This window comes from Eleginops maclovinus, chromosome 11 (genome assembly GCF_036324505.1).
Source record: "Eleginops maclovinus isolate JMC-PN-2008 ecotype Puerto Natales chromosome 11, JC_Emac_rtc_rv5, whole genome shotgun sequence".
Taxonomy (NCBI): Eukaryota; Metazoa; Chordata; class Actinopteri; order Perciformes; family Eleginopidae; genus Eleginops; species Eleginops maclovinus.
In genome coordinates, this window is record NC_086359.1 from 5,624,176 (window position 1) to 5,648,752 (window position 24,577).

The window sequence follows — 24,577 nt, forward strand, 5'->3', positions numbered from 1 at the left end:
AACCTTGTGAAGACTTACAGAAAACGTTTGACCTCTGTCATTGCCAACAAAGGGTATATAACAAAGTATTGAGAGGAACTTTTGTTATTGACCAAATACTTATTTTCCACAATAATTAGAAAATTAATTCATTAAAAATCAGACAATGTGATTTCCTGGATTTTTTTTTTCTCATTCTGTCTCTCATAGTTGAGGTATACCTATGATAAAAATTACAGGCCTCTCTCATCTTTTTAAATGGGAGAACTTGCACAATTGGTGGCTGACTAAATACTTTTTTGCCCCACTGTATAATGGAATATGTTTCGGCTACAAGTTTGATAAATGGCCTGGAGAAAAACGTATTGCCTCCAGCTGGACGCTTAAAGGTTTCCACCTGATATCTCTGAAACTACGCTGAGATTAATGCGAACTTATTTAATATAAGCATGCTGACACAATAAGCTTGAACATGCTTCCTTTATTTTAACAACCACAAAGACAGAAATTCACAGTGAAAAATGAATCCAGCCTGTTGGCCTGTGCTTATAGTGAATAGTTTTCAGTGTACACATTGTTATTCAGCTGCTTATAAAAATGACATCCCTATACAAAGGAATAAAGGCTCCCTTTGCAAATACAGCAGATACATATTTAAAGATAAGATGGCGTGTAAAAATCAAGTGCCATAATTTAGGATTGCCCATTACAAGTCATAATACAAGTGACAGGAAAATGGAGCGTATATAAATTATTCTCTATTAACATTATATACAAGTATTTCAAAATAAGAGCCTTTAAATATTCAGTTCTGGGCTGCCCAAAGCTTCCCGGTAGAGATAAGGCTGAGCGCTCCCTGCAGGGGTTCGACTCCGACCTGCGGACCTTTGCTGCATCTCGCCCCCTCTCAAATCTATCTGTATCAATAAAGGTGAAAAATGGCCTAAAAAAAACCCCCATGAAAAACAGTCGAGTCCTTCCTGGATCAGGGCGTTTGTTGGTTTCTGTACTGCATGTTGATCTCGTTGAGGACGACATCCGTGCTGTGGTTTTCCTCTGCCGTGATCACGTTGTCTTCAAACGGGCTGTCTGTAACACAGCACATTATTTCTTCAATTTACTGAACATAAAATATTTGTTGTGTTGTGCACTGCTATGACAAGTGTGGAGGAGAAAAGTTCAAAAGTGTTGGGCTTCTGGACACTTTGCTCAGAGCCTACTGTATTTGGTATGTAACAATATATGTCTACTTTATTATTGTATTCTAATATTGCAGCGCACAGACAGCCTTGTTTGACAGATCCTTTGAAATAAAACCTGTTTTACACGGTTGGCTGGCTGAGTCTTGCTTAAGACAATGTGAGTATGACTCAGAAGTATAACCGTCATGTGGTTGCGACTCCCATTATCCAGATGCTGGGCGTTCTTCACTTACTCATGCCATTAGCGAGCTCGGAGGAGTCGCTGACGAGGAAACAGGACGAGCTGGATGAGTTGTTGAACTGGGACGAGTTTGAGGATTGAAGGGACGTAACTCTGGTCACCGAGGACTTCTTAGCAATCTTCTGTGTTGCAGTGCGGCTCCATTCTGTTAAAACAAATGGGAAATTCCGCAGGATAAAAGGTTAAATGTGAGATAATAATTGATGAGTTATCTCCATAGATTTCCAGACTTAAAAACCTGAGTTCTCTGCCAGCCTCATTCTGCCGCAGCACAGGAAGGTCCTCCACTGCTTCCTCACATTCTCCTTTATCGCACAGTAGAAGATAAATATAAAGAAACCTGCAAAACAAAAACAGGATTTGAATGTTCGGTATATCACCTGCAAGGACACTTGTTTTGGGCTTACTGTTTTCAAATTGTGTGTGAGGGGTGAGCACTATAAGACAAAAGCCTTATAAATACAACTTTTTACTTATTTTGAGGACCTGGATTATAAACCAGATAAGTCCTCATACATAGGATTCAACAATCCCTTTAGATTTTGTTCCCCACTCTATTCTTTTATACAGGCTCATTAAAATACACCGCCCAATATCTGAGTATCTCTTCCTACCGCCTGAGAACTACCTACAACTTTTCTCAGAAGCCAATCAGAGCAGACGGGGCTTTTTGAGGAGAGGCTTAAAGAGACAATAATAAGGAATTTTGACAGAGGGTGAATACGAGTACATTCAAACAAAAAGTGTGAGATAACTGAAGTGTTTTGTGAACCTGAAGATGTGCGTTACACTGTATATCCCCTTTAGCCCTGTTTATTTGGTTCACCATTCTGTCAATTCAGTCAAACCTGTACGAGTCGACTCACCTTGGAAGGAGTTAAAGATGGCAAAGAGGTACATGAATGGCAGGTTAAGGGGCCCCCAGGCGAAAAAGGCAAAGCCCCATGTGAGTCCCAGGAGGATGGTGATCCCCGACACACTGCGCACGTCCTGCAGTATGCTGCGGTGCTGCAAATTGTGAGGGTTCTGTCTCTTTATCCGACACAGCTGGACGAGCACCACCACGAACATGACGAGGTTGAACAGAAATATGAGGCAGAAGTAAGCCACCACTGACACGTAGAAAGCAATGTCATTTTTCAGCCAGCAGCTGTGGGAGAGAACGAAAGGTTTAGCTTATTGAATTGTGCAGGTTTTGTTTCGTGTGTCTTGATATGTGTCTTGGTATTGTGTAGCAGAAGACTCACAAATCATCACTAGTGCCATCGGTAAACTTTCCATAAGAGACAAGGCCGTAGTTGTCCTTGTCAACGGCGATGACAATAATGACCACAATCATCGGGACCCCCCAGCCGACGAGCGAGAACTTCACCATGTAGCGGGAAACGTAGCTATTGAAGACTTTCACCAGGGCCAGGTACATGTGGACGGCCTCGAGTCCCATCCAGGTGAAGGTCACCAGGAGGAAGTAGTGCAGGAACCAAGCGGTGGAGATGCAGAGGCCCACAGCGTCCGGGTACAGAGCCAGCCATGCATCCACCAGGAAGACCAGGTTGAGCAGCAGCAGAGCCAGGCACAGCTGGATCAGGATTTTAGAGGGAATGTCCTTACGTAACTTCCTGCAATGTTCAAACACAAATCATCAGTGAGGTTTTCTTAATGGGCGGTTTGTCCAAGACACCTAAAGAAAGATACAGGACGGAAAACCAAAGTGATTCAGCTATCAACAAACACAATGCATGCTCCTTCAATGGTTATTATAACAGTTTTCAATGTGTGCAATTTATCCTAATCCTCACCCAAAGGCCAGATAGGTGAGGAGGGTGATAGAGAGGAAGATGGCCGACACCCCACAGCCAATATATGTGATAAACGTTAGGATGGTGGCCTGTGTACGACTGGTTTGAGGCTGTCTGGCAAGGTCCTGCAGGCAAATGTGAAAAAACGACAAGTTACAGGACAGTATAGAAGTGTTCAGCAGAGAAAAGGATGCAGACTCTCATTTTTCTCACCAGCAGGATACCAAAACTGGTCAAATGGTTGCAGCCACAAATCGTCTCGTTGTCTGTGCTTTTTCGGACAGAACAGCCTCTTGGATTCCAGCCCCCTGAGTTATCTGCAGGTGCAATACACAGATAAACGATATTTTCATCTTTGTCTATATTTCCTTAATTCTGATCGAGGTGGTAGGAAAACTTACTATTTAATGTGAAGTCCCAGAAAACGCAGATAGCCACAAAATTAGCCTGCAGTTTGAGAAAAAGAAGATGGTATTTGTTAACGATCTCCAATTGTACAACTTTACATTGGAATTAAATATGCTGCTGCTATGACACATTTGATCTTTATTTGGCCCCCTCCTTTTAACAAAGACGGAAGTTCAGATATTCTCTTGTGATCTTATTTGCTGTAGTTGCTTTGTGTAGTGTTAAGGGAGGAAAAGACATTTATGAAAATAAAAGACAGCAAACACACTTTTTCTAAAAATAACAAACATAATCATTCAGTCTTACTGGAACGGGCTCTGTGTTCCTCAGCTGAATTACAACATCATCTTGGAGTTCCTTTATGGTCAGGTTGGCCGCACTCGCTCCCAGGATCCCGCTGTTGAGTTTGCGCTCTCCCAAAGAAGGGTCCTGCATATTTGGAGACAACATGACACACACAAGGAGTCAGTTTGTGAAGACAGTGCTATCGTATTTAAACTGTTTCCTTAAAGGGATATTAAATCAAAATCAGATCCCATGTCTGTAATGTACCTGGTAAACTGAGTCGTCCTGGTAGAAATTGAACTGGACTCTTCTGACCAGCTGCTGCTCCTGGCTGGTCAGGTCCTCAGTGAGGGAGGGCGGCAGCTTGATGGAGCCCTGCGGGAGGGAGGGGTCTGCTCTCACCTTCCTGCTGGGCCTGCTGGAACCCCCACGGACCTGCAACACATGGGACAAGAACAGAGAGACACTGGCTTAACAACTAGATTTTATCATCAGACTTTTAATCCAACTTCTATTTTATTTGTGGTAATTGATATCAATCTGTCCGAGCTCAACCCTAATTCTTCTTGTGTACAAAAACAAGTGTAATCCAGGGATTTACCCTTAGGATATAATTATAAAAACTAATATCCTTGTTATGAAAGAAAGTAGGTCGACCTAGTTTACTGCAGCAACCTCTCCAAACCGAGAAGGGTTTGGTCCTTGCCTCTGTTTTCATGTCTTCGTGTTTTTTACATTTAAAGTTTGGATGGGAAAAGTCTCTCTGGTGGAATGGATTGATATTCCTGTACTTGCGAAACTGGTGACAAGACACTGCTGTTGTAATGGTTCACAAGCTGTTTTAATGTAATCAAACAATGTGTTGTATTTCCCGCTTGAATTAAATGGATTTGAAGTATTAAGTCATGAAAATACTGAGGCGGAGTAACCTAAAATTGTACTTAAGTTTAGTACTTAATTCTGTCCACCACCTCTTGGCATTTGATCTCAACCTGAAACTTAATTCCCATCATATCAGTTGTTCAGGCCTCTATCCCGATCCAACACATCTTCAAATATCCTACAGGCTAGCACTCATCCCAACAGAATGGCGTATGATTTAGACAATACTTAATACAGGTCAAATACTCTGGATTATTCATGTCACACCTGAACAGTATTAGGGTCTGAGATGGAGAAAAATGTTTCCTGGAAGTTGCTGCCATCTGCTGGTTTCACAGACAGAGCCACAGCTGAGGACAGGACGTTCTCGACCTTTCCATCGAGGACCAGCTTCAACCCCACTGTATCAACAATCCCTATAATGCTGATGGAAAGAGGAAATGTAATTGGTATCAGTAATTCAGTGAATTCAGGCCATAGAACAAGGCCCTGGAACCTTTTCCTACCAGGTTACAAGATCATAACTGTATGATAACATTCATCTGTGGCATAGTATAGGTTATTTTTGAGGCTATCACATGAAATTTGGCGCTGTCTGTCCTTCATTTTTCCCCTTCACTGCCTGGCACACCCCGACAACATTTAATTTAAGTAGGATATTGAAGCACAAAACAAAAGTCCATTATGTATTTCTGCATTCAGCAGAAAATAAAATCTAATGCATGTGAACTATAGAATGGAGAGGACGTCTTTTTGCTATCAGTGGAGCCGCCCCATATAAGAGACAGTGCACGTTTAAGGCATTCATTTATTCAGACCATGAGGCAACTTGAAACTGAATTGTCACAATAAAGAAAAAGTTCCCAAAAGGGTCTTGAACCCACTCTAATTTCTGTAGACAACAAATAAAATGAATGTGTAACCTGTTGGAGGAGTCAGACAGCACCGCAGGAGAGGCACCGAGCAGATTGCTGACAATGTGGACGGAGGTGTTTCCGAGAGAAAAGCTGACCGTTGGGCCCAACAAAAGTCTCTCCAGCTTGGACACCAGCTCACGCACCTGGCTGGAGTTCAGCTTGGACACGTCTTTGGTCATCTCAAGCAGCGCCTTGGCTTGGCTTTCAGCTAAAGTCAACAACATTTGAAGAGTACACTTTAATGATGCTATAATGGTGTAAATATAAGGAGTTGTACACAGTGCTGAGGGGATAACAAACCTGACTCGCCGACATTAGCAACAGTGTTGGTTGCATTCAGGGCTGGAGATGTTGTTGTCGAGTTGAAAGTAGTAACATTTACAAGCGGGGTGGAGGCGTTTGGTTGTGAGGTTGTCATATTCGGGCTGGGTGTAGGCGCCTGTCCAACACACGACTCCGAAAGCTTTACAAGCATATTTTTCCCTTCTTGACTGTTAAGAAAAAAGAGACATTAGGATCCTAGGTGGACATTTTTGAAAAGATTTTAAATCAGGTTTTTGTTGTAATTGTGCAAATCAAACAAACCAAGTCAGGATGGTAGACAATGCTATTGCTGGGCAAAAGGATGCAGGACTTAGGTTCATCTGTGTCCACTTGGAGATAGAACTCAGTGGATTGGCACTGTTGGAATTTCCACAAACGGCTGTGGGACACAAACACAGACTTGCAGGTATTTTCTTGACGGCATGAATTGATGTTGAATTGACTTGTTTTCCCTGTATTAAGTTTGCAAACCTGCTCGAGTCACTTTTCCATTGTAACTTATTCCTGGCTCAGATTCAAACAGATTCCTCAAAGCTTCCGACACATTACAGATCGGAACCTCATGGCCAAGGTGTAAAATCACTGTGCAACTTTGAAGACTGAAAGTCAAAAAACAGAAGCGCACAGATTTCAGTCACTTTTCGAAGGCATCAATGCAAAGAAATGGTCCAGCAAAGCTATGAGTAGGATTAGACTCACTTTGTTGATGTGCTTCCACATGTCACATTGGCATTCTAGGAAGAAATGTTCATTTCAGTTCAACTCTTCTCATTTTACAGTAACACTTTTTTAATGCAAAATCTACTTTTGTGCATTAAAACACAGAATATCAACAGTGTCAATCAGTGCAAAACATTAGTATTTGGACGTCTGACCAAAAAGAGAAAGTATGGACATATAGATGTACAATTGCAGTAGCCAATTTCATCAATGCAATGGATCACATTGGCAAAATGAAATGCAAACTATGATTTTTCACATCATATTTCAATATGATCTCTCTTGAAATTCCCTATTTTAGCAAAAAAGTAAAGTTCAGGCAAAATGATTACAGTTTGGTTGCAGGTTACCTTGTATTCTGATGCGATGACGGAAAGGGGACATGCAACGCTGTAAAGGAACATTACAAAGATTGGGATTTATTTTAATTTTAAGGGTCGGAGGTCAAATTTGATTTGTTTTGAAGAATGCAAACACTCACTCCTCCTTTGAAGGGCAGTCTTGTTTACTCAGTTTATAAATCTGTAAATATTCAAGAGATTAGAGTTTGATAAAACATTGATGTAAGACGTGAGACACTGAATGTTAACTTACCATGGACGAAACGAATGAAAAGTTCATCTTGGTATCTTGTATTAAAATGTCAAAAGTGTAGTATGCCTCTGAAAACAAAGACACAACACTTAACTTGTGTCTTATTTAATAATTAGTAGGTGGCTTTGTAATAATAATAAAAAACACTCACCAGCTCCATTGCAGTAAGCAGAGCAGTTGCAGGTGTCGTCATTAACTGGGAACAAAGTCAAAGCATGCCTTTATGTAAATCTTATAATACAAATAAACACTTGCATATGAAATTACAGTATTCAACCCGGCTTTATCACATTTGTGGCCACTGTGCCATTATTTCTTCATGATTTACCGATGTAAGAACAAACTATGAAGGTTGTATTTCTGTATTTAAAAGGTCTGGGCACAGTAGCTTCACGCAGGTGCTTCCCGGAGGTCAGCGCCAGGTGATCTCGTGAGAATCTTGCGTCATATCGCGAGATTCATTGAAAAGGTAAACAAGACAATGCACGCGGCCAAGAAATTAACTTTAGAGAAAAAGTATAACGTGTTAACCATCGGTGGTACTGTCAGGGTTTTAAAAATGTTTTACCTACCAATGAAACCTGAGCATGCAAGTTTGTAGTCTTTATGCTAAGCTAACCGGCTGTAACCGGATGTTAAGCGTACAGATATCAGTGGGTTCATTTTCTTCTAAAGGAATTATCAGCAAGAAAGCAAACAAGTCTATTTCCCCAACATGTTTAGGATTGATCATAAACCTTGGAATAGATGTATAGCCTCACAACTGCTCGCTCAATTAACTGTACAGGTTAAGTAAACATTACTTTGACTTCATGTAGGATTACCTAGGCCTATATGTCACATGTCTAAATTGAAATTGGCAGGTATGTAAGTCAGTGAGAAGGGGTTGGATATTTCCTTTCCTTTCCGTTGTTTGAAGATGGGCAAAAGAAATGTTGAAAGCTCACCTAACCCACAGTGTGTTGAGTTGCCTAGAGGAAACACAGTCCCAGAGTCTTCACTGTGTAAAGATAGACACATTTGATTAATAAGACCACCCTATGCTATCTTACAAAAAGGCAGTGCATAACATGGCCATACTGCATATATTTACCCTAAAGATTAACCCATAAATACTCATAAAAAAAGCATTTTCAAGTATAACATATTAATAATACATTTTAAATACCAAACACCTTACCATAATCCAATGTCTTGACCAGTACTATTGCAGCTGCAGTCCATTGTTAGACCTGTTGAATGACAGAAGGTTGATTGCATTATAAGAATTTGTTAAGTAGGTTATTATCTATTTTCAGAATCTGCATCACTTACTGCTGTTATTTACTGCCACCACATGGATGTCAGAAGAGGAATGACTGGCCACACAGAGCGTACGGAAGATACAACATAAAGGGACCTGCTGCTTCAGCTTCAGCGTCACTGAACAGCTGGTGTTCCTGAAGTAAAAGGTCAGTGTCAACAACGAAACAAATCTTTACACAGGTTTTAGTCATTTGAAAATGTCTTTGCTACTTCACTTACCTTATTGCAGTCTTCTGGATGCATGAACCATCAAGATCCTGTTAAAAAACAAAGGAATTCACATGATCGTTCTACTCACACAGTCACCCACAGATCCATTTTAATGTTAACTTACTTGAAATAGATCAGATGTTATGTCACTGATGGTCGTACTGAAAATCAAATTGACACAAATGTCTGTTACTTTTGAGATATCACATTTTCCTCTTACAAAGTTGAACTCGTATCAACAAAACTGTGGTGTTGTATATCGCCTACACTGAACTCTTTCACTCATTCATTTGTTTCATCAGAAATGGTTGTGAGGAGGTACCTGTTTGTTGTCACACTGGCTAGGATTTCCCGAACTAGGCGCTTATTGTTTGCCGCATCTGGTTTTGGCTTCTTTGTTTTGCTGCTTGCAGCGACTGTTGTTACCGATGTTGTTTTAAATAAAAGTGTGCTTCCACGTTTGATTATAGAGGGGCTTTCTAAAAAAACGGTTCCAGCTGAAGGTGTGGTGATGCCTCTTAACGCTGTAGTTGATGCAGCTGTAGTAGTTCTGTGGCTTTTTAACGCTGTAGTTGATGCAGCTGTAGTAGTTCTGTCACTTTTTAACGCTGTAGTTGATGCAGCTGTAGTAGTTCTGTCGCTTTCAAATGCTGTAGTTGATGCAGCTGTAGTATTTTTGTCGCTTTCAAATGCTGTAGTTGATGCAGCTGTAGTATTTCTATCGCTTTCAAATGCTGTAGTTGATGCAGCTGTAGTATTTCTGTCGCTTTCAAATGCTGTAGTTGATGCAGCTGTAGTATTTCTGTCGCTTTCAAATGCTGTAGTTGTTCCATTTGTAGTATGGTTGTTGCTCTGTGGCCTCGTCATTGCCATAGCTGTAGTTGAATTATATATTTGTGATGTTGATGGTGTCTTCACGAGGGTTGTTTCATATGAAGTGTTTGCAGAGGTAGTTTGTGGGGAGGTAGGTGCAGCAGTAGTTTCTTCAATGGTTGGAGACACACAGGTGTGCAGCTGGTTTGCAAACATCTGTTTAAGCTGAGGAAAGGAACACAATGCTAATTATATTTAATTGCAGGATATAAGTATCATATATCCAGTATAATAATTAGCAAGTCCACAACCTATTCCTTTACGTACCCAGGCCATGATCTCTGCTTCCTCTTTCTCTACATTGACTTCCACAGTGACAACAAAAAAGGAGTATACTGTTGAAAGAAGGAAAGACAGAGTGTAGTTGAGTAAACAGATACAAACAATAAAAGCCAAAATAAATAACCTTTGATAACACAGATGATTCCAGGTTCATATTTGTATTTTATTCCTCTCCTGGGACATGTCTCCATGCTTTAATGTTCAAAAAGCTCTTTATTTTTCTCATACTGCCTGTGCTGCAGCACCTCTTTCCACCCTCTGTCTGAAACCAGAGTCCAGTCTGCTCTGATTGGTTAGCTGGCTGGCTCATTTGTGACTGGTCAAATGAATAATGTGTCTCTCCACTGCTGATGTATTGTATACCCCCCTCTATGTAACATCTATCATGTCCTGTCATCAGACTTTAAAGGTTACTGAGATCAGAATGGATGAGCGAAGTCCAACCAGTGACACAGTATAACATAAGGCTGTTGCATGTTTACCTGAAGGCTGTGTGTTTGTGGAAGGAACAGTGGGGACGGCATCAGCGGCCTCAACACAGGCAGCCTGATCTGTTGGCGTAAAAGACAGAATGAATTACCAAGAAGAAAAATGTTAAACGTACACTTCATCACTTCAGTTTATTGGGGATTATTGTGATTTAGAGCCTTTTTAAGTGTAGACACAACAAGTGATGTGTTGAATCCAACATTGGTTTGACTGATCTGTTATTTTGTTTGATATTGTAAAGACATTAATAGGCAATAATAGTTAAAGATATGAAAACACATATCTTAGGACCACATCTACTGGGAGAGCATTCATAGTGCATTGTTATTTATTCTGCTTTCTTTATCGAAATGACTACACTCATAAACACACAACATGCTTTCTGTTTCATTATAGCAACTGGGATGTGATTTATAATGCGTTAAAAGTGTATTATGGGCCCCGGCTGTGGCGCAACTGGCTGGGGCACCTGCACCGTATGCCGGCGACCCGGGGTTTGATTCCGACCCGTGGTCCTTTCTGCCCCCGACTCTCTCTCCCACTTTCCTGTCACTCTCCACTGTCCTATCCAATTAAAGGCCAAAAGCTCCCAAAAATATAAGAAATACATTTTTTAAAAAGTGTATTATGGATGCAAGTTATAAACTAGCCAATAAGCAAAGTAATCTATAATGAAACTACTCATACCCACATGTATCTTAACAATCAACAGTTGTAAACACTTACACTACGCTATAATAGTTATTGCAGTATCATAAGTTATTACTGAATGTGTAAAGTCAAGATTAAAGCGATGCATCTATAAAACTGCAGACTTTATCAATATGTGGTCATTTATTACAAAAATATCAATAATGGACATTTGTAATTCATTTTAAACCACATCTTAATTTGGTATACTTAGATTTAAACTGCCATATACATCAGAGCGTTTGTTCAAGTATACAGTATGTGGTAGTTTCCCAAAGTAGTTGAATTCCACGCACATTTGTTAAAGTTTGTTCCTTGTTATTGGTCATGCTTTGTGCCTTCCTCTACAAAGAAGTTACAGTAGGAAACAAAGAGAAATGGGACAAGAATAACTGGTAACAGTTGATTGGAAAACCCATTGGTGTGTGTGTGTGTGTGTGTGTGTGTGTGTGTGTGTGCATGCTGGCGTTGAATGACAGGCATTTAAGACTTATGAAATAGTGCAAAGTTGTCAGTCCAGTTGAGAGGACGCATGCTGACGCTCAATTGTCTGCTCCAAGCTGTCACAGCTCATGTGAGAACATACCTGCCAATAGCAGGGCCAGCAGAAGTATGTGCAGACACTGGAAAGGTTTGACACAAGATCCCGCCTTCTCCAGTCTGTAATGGAACAAATACAATCATTGAAACACTTTTATAAATGTGCATATGGAATGAAATGGCCTAGTTTAAGCACCATTGTAGTGACATTCGACTGAGTACAGATCACACGGGTGAAAGAGTGAGTCATGCAAAAACATTCTCAGGCTAATCTTGAGCACCTTTCTCCTTCCCCCTCACACTAAAAAGGACTAAAGGCCTTTCCTGTTATTATCTCTTAAAAGCTTTTTCTCTTTGGTCTCGGACAATACAGTCATTTAAACATATCTTGCAAGGCCCCCGAAGAAATGGATAGTGCAAACTCAAACACTATTGTAACACAAATATGTTCAGCATCACCTTTAATCACAGTCCAGGACAAACACATTAACTTTATCACAGCTTCAGGGGAAAGTGCAAACAGTAACACATAAAGAGAAGTGCATATTGCACTGTATAGAAACACATGTTGGTTTTTATGAATAAATGGGGAATGTTTGCGCAGGTCTCAGTTTTCCATAAGTGTTTACATCTATTATGAAACTGCTTATATCATGCAGTGTCTTAAGAACTTATGTGGTGGCAGAGAAGTCTATTTTACATTTAAGCTCTCTAAAGTTTGGCACCTGCTTTATTTTGTTGTTTTTTTAGAAACCCAAACTAACAAATGAACGTTATGTAATATATGTAATATTCAACTAGTACCCAAACCCATACAATCGGTTGTTTGTTCACAGTATGACATCAAAACATCCTCACTGCTATACTGTATGTAATGTTATCAAAATGGATGAGCGAGGTTTGAAATTGTAGTTTTAAATAACTGGTTAACGTTGTGAAATGTTTTTAAGGAAACTAATTGCTTTGGTTCATCGCAAGATCATGGTTTGGTTTACATTCGTTAAGTCATTTGAAGGACAACAGATGAGGGGTAGCCTTTGAGATACTAAATAACAACAACAACAACATAAAGCTGCTGTTTGGAAACCAAACAATACATTTATTAATCAGAGCAATTTAGCACTATCTGAGCCTAAATACAACCATAGATTATGTCAAAGCAGATTTGATGTTTCTAATGATCTTTCTCTCCATTTCTCTGTGTATTGCTACAATGTGGAAGTGATGCCAAAAGGTTTGTTTTTGAGGCAGTGGGCTCTACAGGGCTTACATCCTGTACGTAACGTAGTTAACGTTAGTACAGTGACTTGAGGAAGAGTAGAGTATATTTGGATTTTAAAAAAGGAAAATGAGAGAATAAGAAAGAAACAGTTAACTAACTGCTGAGGTAAACTCCTTACAGGTGAGGACAAGGTGATTAGAGTAGAGGACAGATGCTGCTCAACACATGAAGACCTTTTGTTTCAGTAGGTAGAGGAAGAAGAATTTGACATCAACAGCAAAAATCCACAGACCCATTCACCTTGGGAATGTTTTCCTCAGCCCCATAACGTTATCTGAGCTGCACTCAATTCCCAAGCTAAATATAAATATAGTTAATCAAAATCACAGAGAAAAAAAAGAGAAAATCAGAGAAAGGTAAACAAACATACAAAGATCATTCAAAATCTAAGAACAAAAATAAGATGTAAATAATGTATATGAAACAGCTTGTTAGGTAATCCAGTTTGAAACCAGATCCAGCTGTGGGCTCATATAAAGGAGAAGCAGACACACCAAAACCATCAGCACCAGTTTACCTGGCAGAGGGGCCAAACGTGTGTCGACTTGAAGATCCAGCAGCTTTCATCTTCATTTTAACCTCATTTCCTTGAAACATACCTTCTCCCGGCGAATACTTGAAAACAAAAGCTAAACCACCAACTTTATGTGCGCATTTTTCTTCTCTTTACCGACAGAAACCCGTTAGCGTTGTTGACAGACTGCTGTGCGACTTCACTGTGACTTTCCCACTCGAGAGCTGACACATTTGGCACGCCCCTGGAACAAAAACTTGAACAGGTGGACGCCGCAAACGTTCACTTGACCTGCTCGACAGTGTCTACCTCCTGAACTGGAAATTCTTTGGGTTTAGACCAGATCAAAGAAGGCCAACTGCTGTACAATCTTCCAAAAATGATTAGGTTAAATGTACACCGCTGATGTGTGTGTAAGTTTTTCCAGTTTGTTTTTTCTTCTATTTGTTTCTCAGTACAGGTGCGCCTAAGGGTGTGTCCTAGCCTTGTTAATGTAACTAGTGACAGACATGACTGGAACTAATTGTCTCCAGGGTAACACTGCAGAAAGGGCATTCAAATATTTACTGTTGCGTAATATGAAATCACACACCGGCATTATGTCCTGTTATGCACCTGCTATTCAGGACTCTTGATGGGAGGGGTTTGCATGTGAAGCACCTGCACTCATTACGTCACACGTAATCATTCAATCAATTATTATGTGTGACTTTAAATTATAGTTACGCAGGCAAACCTCTATATTTACTGTATTACAGTTACACCCTAAAGAGTGCACACACACACTTACCTGATCTCAATGTCATGTGGGTGTGTGTGTGCTCTGCTCATTTACTAAATCAATTTGAAGAAAAAATGACGATGCTGTCTGAGGATGTAAACGGAGGGATCCTGCATTTGAACATTCATATCCTGGTAGCCCGGATTAGTTATATTTCTCAATATTAAAAAATGGATTATTAACAACATTTATAGTATCGTGGTACAAAACTAATTTGACAATAGACCGGCTTGCAGTACCTGTAAATAACAAAGGAAGGTGGTATAACAGGTGTAGTTTTCAGTCTGTACACTAGGGGGCGACGTAAGGCTAAAGATTAGGTAGACGAACACACATGAGAAATAAAACCAATCTTAAAATGTTCATGTTTTCCTATTTTTAAATTGTACTATATTTTGCACTGCTTTCCCCCTCCTGCTGAGCTTCTAAAATATAACTCTGGTCAGGTTTCTTCTAAATTAACACCATGTTATGCTACCTGACTTTATTAAATCTAATCCCTTCCCTCCATATTTTCTCATTCGCTCCAATCCTTGTCAACTAATTTTCTAATACAAAAGTGGGTATCTTTTTAAAAATTGTATACAGCATAGCATGTAATTGTTCAAAGGTATTGTAGTATATTGCAGCCTACATTGATGAGTATCCACATTAGAGAAATTAGAATATGTCACTGCTGTCCCACTGAGATATTTATAGAATAAACAATAGTTTATTACGGCATCGTGTATATAGCCTAGGTTTGAAAGCTTCCTGCAGCATCCCGATTCCCGCTGTTAAAGGATAATGTAGCCTGCTGTTTTCATCTATTAATCCTTTGTTATGCTACACTCTTGGTCGTCATATGGGCTTGCATGTGTTTGCTCCATAGCATGAAGTAGTATCTAAATGATATTACATGATCATCATCATGAGCTGGTGGAGGACGGGCTTTCGTGCTCTAGGTGTTAAACCCTTACTCAACTGCTGTTTCCAAGATCGATTAGGCACTTTAATCCCTCAGCTCTGAAGCTAAAATGGGCAATAATTCCTTTATAGAGAACATGACTACTTATATTTTGAAAATAGTCGCACATGTTAGCATCTTTCAGCTTATTGATCTTTCTTTTGGGGGGGCTGCACTAGTTCACTCTCAGCCACAGCAGGAGAACAAAGATAAAGAACGCCTTAAGACACAGTCACATGTATATTGATGAATGTGTACGGCTCAAGAAAAAATAAGTAAAATGAAGCAGAGTAAAGCTTTGCAGGATTATTTGTTTAAACTTGACACACAACATCCATTTATTTTTCAAGACAATGTACAGTTATGATACTATAAGATGTTCTGTGTCTAATCAAGAAATCAAATAGAACATATTTGTTTGACTAGAACTATTTTTCTTATAAAACAGGCATTCGAAGAAGAAGAAAAACGTCGGCAAAAATAGCCATTCAATGCAACAGCTGATCCCAGATGTTTTCCGTGCAACGACCGAAAAGATCTTGAGTAGACGACGTCACGCTCGAGATCATCAGCAGACAAACTTGAGGTCGTAGCCCAAAGCCGAGCAGAGTTTTATAAATCAGTTTATTGCAGCCTGTTGGTGGTTAACTGTATTGTGGTGGAAATAGTCTTAAATAAATTCCTCTGATGCATGGTTAATTTCCTATGCATACATACTCCAGTAAATGATGTTGAAGAGCAGGTAAGCCATGGGGAATATGACCCTGGAGTAGGAGTCGATCATGTAGCTGTTGCTCATAATGAAGCTGAGGTTTTGTAGTAAAGGGTGCTTGCGGCGTAGCCTCGTTCCCTCTGTGGGTCCGGAGACGGTAGAGTTTCGGGACTGTGTGTTCCTCTCTGTGTTTGAGGTGCTGGTGGTGTCTGGAAAAGGAGTCAGGTCGATGTCATTGTCATGGAAACAGCCATCGAACGCCATAGCCTGGTTGGTGTCGTAGGAGTCGGGGATCTGCGGTGACAAAAGCAAACGAGGAGAATTAGTCTTTAGGGTTCAAACATGACGACAAAATATTCTAGGCCACAAACAGCTGAATGTGACCTTGGCCCTCCTCAGCTTCTTCATTTCCTCCACTGTAGTGAAGTAGTTGACAGCAGCGTACTCAATGACGGACAGGAAGACAAACAGGAAGCTCGCCCACAGGTAGATGTCTACGGCCTTGACGTAAGACACCTGTGGCATAGAGGCTGACACACCGGTGATGATGGTGGACATCGTCAGGACCGTGGTGATGCCTGCATACAAAGCAACAATTAAAAAAACAGTGTTGTTGTGGATCCCGCTACGTCAGTCATCAAGTCAGGAACACCACGTCAGTACTCAAAAGGCATAAAACAAAAGTGGAGATGCATTGCAAATATTCTCCGTGGGAAGGTTTTTCAATATCTTTATAAATAGAATCGTTTTACTGTTAACCTCGAGACAACAAGTTATGTTGGTGACACGACGCTGCTATTAGACACTTACTGCTGTTTAACGTAACTACATGCTTCGAAAATTCACCATTGTGTTTCACCCTATTTTCTGTCGTGCTAAAATAAGATAAACAGTGCTCTTATTTCTCCATAAGAAAGAGAAGCTAAATACCTTACAAGTAAAACTGTAAAGATTTTGAATACAAATACAGGTTAAATTGTATTTGTTGAACAAATCTGTCAACACGTGTTGAAGTTCATATTAAGACGTGATCTCAGTACCCAGAGAGACACGGGCGGGTACGGCCCTCCGGTCTATCCAGAAAGACACCCAGGACAGCATCACCATGAGCATGGTGGGAAAGTATGTCTGAAGCATGAAGAAGAAGATGTGCCTCCTGAGAATGAAGTTTATGTAGAGCCGATTGTACCAACCTGAAACAAAACAAAGAAAGAAGTTGTGAGGCTCAGAAATGTGGATTTACAGGGAGAACCTAGAACTCGGCTGTGATTATTTTCTGTCTAGAGCTGCAGTTATATAACGGGCTCTTAGAGCGGGTAGGTCCCCACAAGATTACTTCACACTCGGAGAAAATCTCCCTTGATATCTGTTTTTTCTTCCTCACATTGTGACGTGGTTCAAAAAGGGGGTGAAGTCAATGCTTAAATTATAACGCAAACCCCTTTGCACTATAGTTTTGGGATGTTTAGCCTTAGTGTTACTGATTCATTTAGGTGGAAGAGGAAAGGTCCTGCATGAATCTGAGGTTATAACCCTCTTTAACATCAGCTCCGATGGATTATTTAGTTAGAATAAGGACTTTTTAGTTTCTTTTCATTCAAATCGGGTACAATTCAGAGGGGCCCTCATGGCTCTGACCTCACATACCAGTACTGCTGTAGAAGGCGAGCCCGTAGGAAGGCTGGAAATCTTCAACAAAAAACTGAGAGAGCACGATCTCGTCAGTCCTTAAAGAATCGTTCCCGTTCTTCCAGTAGAGCATCAGGTCGTTTTCATTGTAAGCATCTTTAAGAGAGGAGACACATTCAGGTGTTAGTCGTGGATCAGAGGAGAGGAAAGATTGCCTCTCCTGTGAGATCAGGATCCATGCTTCATCCATGTTATAGGTTAAGACAGATGGGATGGAAGCAGGCCAGAACAACAAAAGATTCCCAACATGGAAATGAACCCTGTAGTTTAAAACCAAACTCAAGTTCAGAGCAGAAAAACAGAATCCCGAGTAAATCTTTCATTAGAAGAGCAGACTTGTATAATGGGCAGAGATAGAGCTGATTGAGGATTATGATATGTTTACGCTGTGCAAAGAGAAGATGGCGGGGGTTGCTGTGTGTTTATGAAGCTTGGCTACTGCTTCATGTTATTTAGTGAGCTCAGCAGTATTACTCGCCGATGCTTTTTGAATTACAAATCAGCATATCAAAAGTTACGTAACATGTTATCCAGCAAAAAATGTACAAAAATCCTCGGGAAAACTGCTTTAAATTCCCCATCAAGCATCAAAAAACTGAAATGTTCCAGCTGTAGTGGTACTTACAGCTCTCGAGCTCCAGAGAGCAATTCTGTGTGTCCAGAGGGAAACTACTGAAGTCCATGGAGCAAAGCGCGGTCACCGTGATCCTGAAACACAGCTTACGGTTAGAGAAACACACACATAAATCAGTCAATTCAGCATCATCAAGCAAGAAAAAGTGTATAAACAACTGGACTGATTTTAACAGACGGTGATGGAGGGGGGCATGTATGGATGTGTTCATGCACCGACTCTCTCAGAGGCCGCAGCAATCTGTCGGGATGAAGCATATTGACGACATCTGTTGTTGAAATGGATATGATGAATGTCGCCTGAAAGCTTCTTATAGTTCTTTTGGGGCGGCAGTGGCTCAGTCAGTAGGGACTTGGTCTTGGGACCGAAGGGTCGCCGGTTCACGTCCCGATCGGACCAAAAAAAACAAAATATGGAGTGAGCTGGTAGCTGGAGAGGTGCCAGTTCTCCTCCTAGGCCACTGCCGAGGTGCCCTTGAGCAAGGCACCTTACCTCTGCTCCCTTGGCGTCGGGTACCTGGCTGCCTCTCCTCTGCATGTGGTTGTGTGTGCATGTATATCCTCTGTGTGTTTAATGTGGGTCAACACAACAGATGTATAAAAGTATGTCTTCTTCTTCTTCTTCTTCTTTCATTCTCTGCCCATTAAACTCCTCATTAACAGTCCACTGGATAGTTTCATATCTTGGTTGACGTCCTTTTTTCATAAAATGGTTTTATTATTTAAGGCAAAACCCTACAGACAAACATATTTAAGGCAGTGGGAGATTTTGCCTGCTCTGCTTTCATAGACTGGTGGCATTTAGGCATTTATTTCACTTCGTCTTCATTGAAGTGTAGGTCTCTTCGATATTCAAAAAGCTGGCAGTAGATAATGTCTAACTTAAAATGCTAATACTTATGTAATAGAATAACATATTTGTATTGATGTAATTATTAACTGGAAGGTCTCAGGATGATATCTATTAGTTAATTGTATTAACCCGACTCTCTCTTAAAGCCCAAATGTATGGATTGTTTACCATACATGACTTTAGAGGCAGGTTTTCTCCAAATCACATCAGCGAGTTTTCCTTTCCTATCTATATTCTGAAGTAGGAAACTGTTAAAAAAAAAACACCCATAGTCTGATTTATATACCATTGTCTTTCTTTAAACATGGTGAACATTGATTAGTTTTATGACCTTTTATTCTTATATGTCAACAAGAAAAAGAACCTGCCTTTAATTACCGAACTATATGCAAAGGATTAAATCATAACTCCTTAAATTGTGTAGGTACACTTAAAGCAAGACAATATTCAGAAGTACAAACTCACACTCTTCCTATTACACATATGCAGTTGAATTCATTTGCAATAATACACATTGAATACTGAAAGCTACTAGACAAAAAAAGACTTTGCTAATGTGACAAGGCATTTCAAAATATTGATGAACATTATTGTGTCCTTAAAAGTGACTTCCATCCTCCTGGAATTATGCTTTTTTGGCCACAGTGGGCACTGTTGCTGTTCGGTGAACTCAAACATTCCTGCGTTTATTCCATCTCTTTATGATTTACATAATATAAACAACACTTTGGGTTTTTTTTACCTGACACTGTAGAGAATATTACCATCTGGGAAAACCCTCAACATGATGTTCTCCATGGTTGTGTCGTGGATAAAAGAGCGCTTAGAGTGGACGAAGAACACGTCAGGAACCCAAATCTTCTTCACGAGACGTGCATCGAAGGTCCGACTCTTGTTGCTGCTGGAGGGGAAGGCCAGGCGATCGTCCTGCCAGTAATGCCTCAGGTACAACGTCATGGTGAAGTCCTGAAAACAAAACAACACTCATGTTCAGATGAGAAAAGGGAAACACTGTGCTTAGACTAACTGCAGGAATCCGATTAGCACGTACCATGTTTACTTCAGATATACCGTCAATGCTCTCCACCTGGACATCAATGCCGACAGGAATAGCCGAACCTATAAAAGGTCAAACGTAGTGGATCAGCTACAGGAGAGCCACGCCGTCCATGAATCACACATCTGCCAGGGATTATTTAAGTGTAAATCCCACTGCTGACATATACGCCATAAACTACATTATACAAAGAGAGAAGGTTGGATTAGAGCGATGCCCTGATATCAAGCTACTTCTTAAGCATGACTCAGCTTAGAGATGCCTTGAGACCTTCCAGATTTAAATCACATACTTCTGGCTCACTCGAATCTGCTCGGATATAAATATCCCTCATAACAGACTACCATCAGTTATGCTCTTCAACTGACCTTTTTTCAAAATGAGTCTTAAGCTTGTCCCAGGATGCACCAACAAGACAAACAATCACTGACATAAAAATCCTATTAGGGGGCGTTTTAGTTCACATGACCTGATAAAACCTGAACTGGGAAAAGATGTCAAATGGGTTCGGAGCCAGGAAACAAACTAAGGATTTGTTCTTCTCTACGAGCATGTGTCGCCAGCTCATTATTAAACAGCTCAACAAAGAGGATCTACTTCGATTGTAAGCACATATGCGGCTGTCTGCATCGATAAACCCAAACATCTACTTAAACTGAGATGTGTCAGCGCCATGAACCATATTGTGAAGTTATATAAAATTCTATTTAACGTATAGTTGGACGTTATCCCTCATCGCCCAGTCACACTGTTAACGTATGATGTGTACTAAACATCCCGTTCCCTCTGTGCCATTATCTAATGAAGGTAAGCCATCAGTCTACGATTACAGTGGAGTAGTGCAGTGGGAGGGATTATATCAGGCAGGTAGGGTCCTGGAGGGAAAGGCTTACTAATTTTTTGGGATGTTATTTCACTAAAAACAGATAATATCAGACTCATTCAAAATCTGTAGGTAAGAGTTGTCTAAAAATGTCCAGTCCAATTGGTATCGAGCAAACACATCAGAGCACGCTTTGGTTGTCTGCAGCTGAAAGGCTGTGCAGAGAGCAACGCAAAAGCCAGCATTTGATGTCAATTCAGCTTTTCATTAGCTTAAAATGTACTTTGAAAAGGCTGCTGGGCAATTAATGATGTTGTAAACGCTGTCCCACAACTCTAACTCCATGGTCACGACTTTAAACAGTGAGCGGTGCACGAAAAGGAAAGCAATGGTTACTGGCTGAACCTTTAAAATATGTTCCCCAGAGTGACGGTTTTCTGATGAGCAAATGTAATGTTTTGCCATATGCAAAATGTGTATTTACTGATGTGCATCAAGAACTACAATGAGAGGAACGTTTGTACCAAAAGAAAACACACACTGGTACACCAGAAATCCAGGTTTTTACAAAACAATACATTCAAACCACCCACACCATGCAGACTTTGAAAGACCTTATTGTTTGCAAAGAAAACTTGGTGACGTAAGAGTCGCCACATGCAGGGAGTCTGTTACAGTCACAGGACAACACCTTGGCAAAGCTCGCATAGTCAGTAAATGTCAAGAAAGAGTCACTCGGAGAGGACTGGTATTTGAAGACAGCCACCCAACCCTTTGCAGGAAAAAACACATGCAGTGTCTGAAGCACCAGAACATTTTATTTTATGTAAAGTATGCTTCTTATTATTATTAGTATTCATGGATTATTAACTTGAATGTATCGTTAAAATTAAACACAAATCCGCACGAACACAAAGCTTGTGGTGTACAGATTTTGCTACGCTTACACTCTTTGATACGGAAATACAAATTATAGTTTAAAATTTGAATAATTATGCAACACAAAAATGTCATATAACATTAGGCTTTTCTTCCCTTCCTCCACAGAATTAGTACACAGATTATTTTAACTGTAGCCTACTAGGCTGTCTGTCACCGCCTCACACGGCAGACAATCTAGGTCAGCGGTGGTTTTTGTGGTTGGCGTAACAGCAGCACAGTAACCTACTTAAACCTCCCCGAGTTGCCAGGAGAGCACATGTCAGGAAAATTAATTTTGAAAAAAGAGAACGAATATTTGAGGCTTTCTGTGAATAGATTTTATTTGCGTTTCTTACCTCCAAAGCCAGGTCGCATTGCAAAGTCATGATCCTCAATCCGAAGCAGCTGCTCAGATTTAATTAGCAGAGACTTGGTGCTGTCCAGCTTTTTCAGCTTAAGATCAATTCGTCTGAAAAGCAAAGAGAACAAATGACAGCTTAACGTACGCATACTTCTTCTAGCAGAACGGACATCTGGTCGAGGGAGTTAGTGATGGTTAATTGGACTTTAGCACTCTGATTACAACCCAAGGCTTCGGTCTAAAGGAAATTAAAGTTCCTCAACTGTTGGCACATCACTGGGTTGGACGCATCGTGGGGCCCTTTCTAGTGTCTTGGAAGTCGACCTTGCACCGTCATTTTATTTTAACGCACATCTTTTTTTGCTGTCTTCCTGTAAATCCTCGTGATTTAAGGATGTAGTCTTTCATTTTGTTCATTTTGACTACTAAGCATTTAATGTTGCATAAGTCTTTTAAAAAATACCTGTTTGGTCTTATGCCCAGATCACCTTTCACCTCACACGATTAATCACCCGCTCTTATATTTCAATATTTGTATTTCAATATTCACAAAGGATATGTCGATAAAGTACATTTCAAACAGCAAAAGCAGCTCCCCGATTACAAAGCAAAGAATCATATGGAGAAATCCCCCTTTGGCTCACCCTCCATGCTTCTGCTTGGTGCTCTCTCCAAACTGCTCCTTGTGTCTCCTCTTGTTTGCTGAGTGGCTGCTGTTGTGGGTGAGGGGCCACAACCAGGCCAAGCACATCAGTCTTAAGGCCAGGAGGGCCAGTCTCATGGTTAGGCTGGTGCTGGAGAGACGAGAGGAACCCAAACGTTCCTCCCACTGCGTCAGTGTCTCGCCCAGGGAATGCCACAGCTGTCCCTGTCCTCTACTGGCACGTCCATGACCCAGCAGCACTCATTCTGTCCTGCCACGCACACACACATCTTCATTATCCTGCTGTTTCATCTGCTCTGACATGGTGAACATCAGCCAGATATCCAGTGCTTAGCTCCAAGTCACAGGAATCTCCCTGGTTGCATTTGCTGTCCACTGAGCCATCCCTCTGCTGACGTCTCCTGACACAACATGTAACTCCCCGCTGTCCCCTCCCTCTGATTTAAAACCAAATATCAATTTATTCCTATAATGACAAAGGAATACCATTAATTCCTCCCTCTAATCTTCTTATCTGTGGTTGGTGAAATCTTTCAGTAACCTACAAACTGGAGGCAGCAGCGGGCGGGGAGAGGGATAATACACCCGGCAGTTTCATCATCATTCTGAGCAGATGAAAATAAAAAGCCTGCAGCTTACTTTTATACATTGTAGGATTTTCCCTCCACTTGTTCACAGTTTGATGGTCAGAGAACATACCCATCCAAGGCAGATGCAAGCATGTGTCTCGACTACATCTGCAAACATTGCACTTCTGCAGCAGAGGATATAGTTACTTAATGGAGGCTTTGAACTGTTTCCGCCCAGCTAAAAGAAAAAAGGGATTACGGATGCAGTCGGTGTTAGTACGAATGATCCTGTGCAAAACAACACCAGTAACAACATGGAGTCAGCTCATTAACTTAGACATAAAAGGCTTCAGATAAAAAATTATTGAAAAAAGTGTATTGACATGTTACCTAAATGTCCAAAATGGCACAAAAAAAACACTTAACTTAACAACACAGTAAAACCCAATCCAGTTCATCCACAACAAACTAAATCCTAGTATTAAAAATATATACCATTATGTCCATTTTGACTTTTGAAAATATGCTAAAAATGGATAATAGTTTTTCTATTATTGTCTCCATGCCCAAAACTAGTCCATGTTTTCTATCCTGTTGTTTTTATACCGTCACTGTACACGTCACTTCATCACCTCATAGTCACACCACCCAAATATATCCTCTCCTAATGGACGCAGCGTCCCATTGAACTGTCTGTTTACTCACCCCCCACCCCGGCTTTTCCAGGCTTGGGATTCAAGCCATTTTTGTAAAGTTTAGCAGCTAACAACAAACTTGTGACCTGTGTGAAAATGTGTCATATGACGTTTATGAGGATTATAGTTAAAATGTCACTTTGATCCCTCTCAAGCTTTGTTTCCCCTTTTTTTGGAAGTTACTCTCAATCTTTTAAGGATGTTTTGCATTTTTCATTATTTTTTCATTCTTTCCACACATTTGTTTTACAGTTTTCAACCTACTTTAATGGCGAGGGATACCCTACAAGGGGCAGCTGAAGACTCACCTTTTCCGACAAGCTTTGGGGGTGTCGGG

At 40.6% G+C, this 24,577-nt stretch overlaps 2 protein-coding genes across 3 annotated transcripts; both read right to left on the minus strand.

The window, feature by feature from the left end:
- Positions 1 to 440: 440 nt before the first annotated feature.
- Positions 441 to 13,969, minus strand: LOC134872361 (adhesion G-protein coupled receptor G2). Its single transcript, XM_063895636.1, has 30 exons — positions 13,540 to 13,969; positions 11,787 to 11,860; positions 10,504 to 10,572; positions 10,007 to 10,074; positions 9,189 to 9,904; positions 8,991 to 9,027; positions 8,876 to 8,913; positions 8,666 to 8,790; positions 8,532 to 8,583; positions 8,299 to 8,351; positions 7,503 to 7,547; positions 7,352 to 7,419; positions 7,239 to 7,279; positions 7,108 to 7,147; positions 6,737 to 6,771; positions 6,509 to 6,636; positions 6,299 to 6,416; positions 6,014 to 6,204; positions 5,720 to 5,921; positions 5,064 to 5,220; positions 4,182 to 4,349; positions 3,936 to 4,058; positions 3,623 to 3,668; positions 3,435 to 3,538; positions 3,222 to 3,346; positions 2,670 to 3,041; positions 2,289 to 2,572; positions 1,661 to 1,762; positions 1,415 to 1,567; positions 441 to 1,068 (listed from the first exon to the last, which is right to left on the minus strand). The coding sequence occupies exons 1-30, from the start codon at positions 13,617 to 13,619 to the stop codon at positions 965 to 967; spliced, it is 3,918 nt and encodes a 1,305-aa protein (XP_063751706.1). The 5' UTR covers positions 13,620 to 13,969; the 3' UTR covers positions 441 to 964.
- A 1,648-nt stretch (positions 13,970 to 15,617) lies between these two features.
- gabrr3a (gamma-aminobutyric acid type A receptor subunit rho3a) lies at positions 15,618 to 23,350 on the minus strand. 2 transcript variants are annotated; one of them, XM_063895637.1, is made up of 9 exons: positions 22,957 to 23,350; positions 22,308 to 22,420; positions 20,202 to 20,269; positions 19,893 to 20,116; positions 18,290 to 18,372; positions 17,623 to 17,760; positions 17,016 to 17,168; positions 16,360 to 16,553; positions 15,618 to 16,269 (listed from the first exon to the last, which is right to left on the minus strand). In XM_063895637.1, exons 1-9 carry the CDS (start codon positions 23,091 to 23,093, stop codon positions 15,967 to 15,969), a joined length of 1,413 nt encoding a protein of 470 aa, XP_063751707.1. In that variant the 5' UTR covers positions 23,094 to 23,350; the 3' UTR covers positions 15,618 to 15,966. The 2 variants fall into 2 exon arrangements, with proteins under 2 accessions (XP_063751707.1, XP_063751708.1); XM_063895638.1 differs by lacking the exon at positions 22,308 to 22,420 and having other exon boundaries at positions 22,957 to 23,106.
- Between the last annotated feature and the right edge of the window lie 1,227 nt (positions 23,351 to 24,577).

Bases quoted from the DNA above. Each gene is read 5' to 3' on its own strand.
- LOC134872361 (XM_063895636.1), bottom strand. From the start codon at position 13,619: ATGTTTCAAGGAAATGAGGTTAAAATGAAGATGAAAGCTGCTGGATCT. The intron at 5,922-6,013 runs GTTTGTTATCCC...TGTTGACTTTAG, and splicing joins TGCTAATGTCGGCGAGTCAG to CTGAAAGCCAAGCCAAGGCG. The intron at 4,059-4,181 runs GTACATTACAGA...CCAAATATGCAG, and splicing joins AGGACGACTCAGTTTACCAG to GACCCTTCTTTGGGAGAGCG.
- gabrr3a (XM_063895637.1), bottom strand. From the start codon at position 23,093: ATGAGACTGGCCCTCCTGGCCTTAAGACTGATGTGCTTGGCCTGGTTG. The intron at 17,761-18,289 runs GTAAGTACCACT...CCTCTCTTAAAG, and splicing joins CTCTCTGGAGCTCGAGAGCT to ATGCTTACAATGAAAACGAC. The intron at 16,270-16,359 runs GTCACATTCAGC...TTGTCACCGCAG, and splicing joins AGAAGCTGAGGAGGGCCAAG to ATCCCCGACTCCTACGACAC.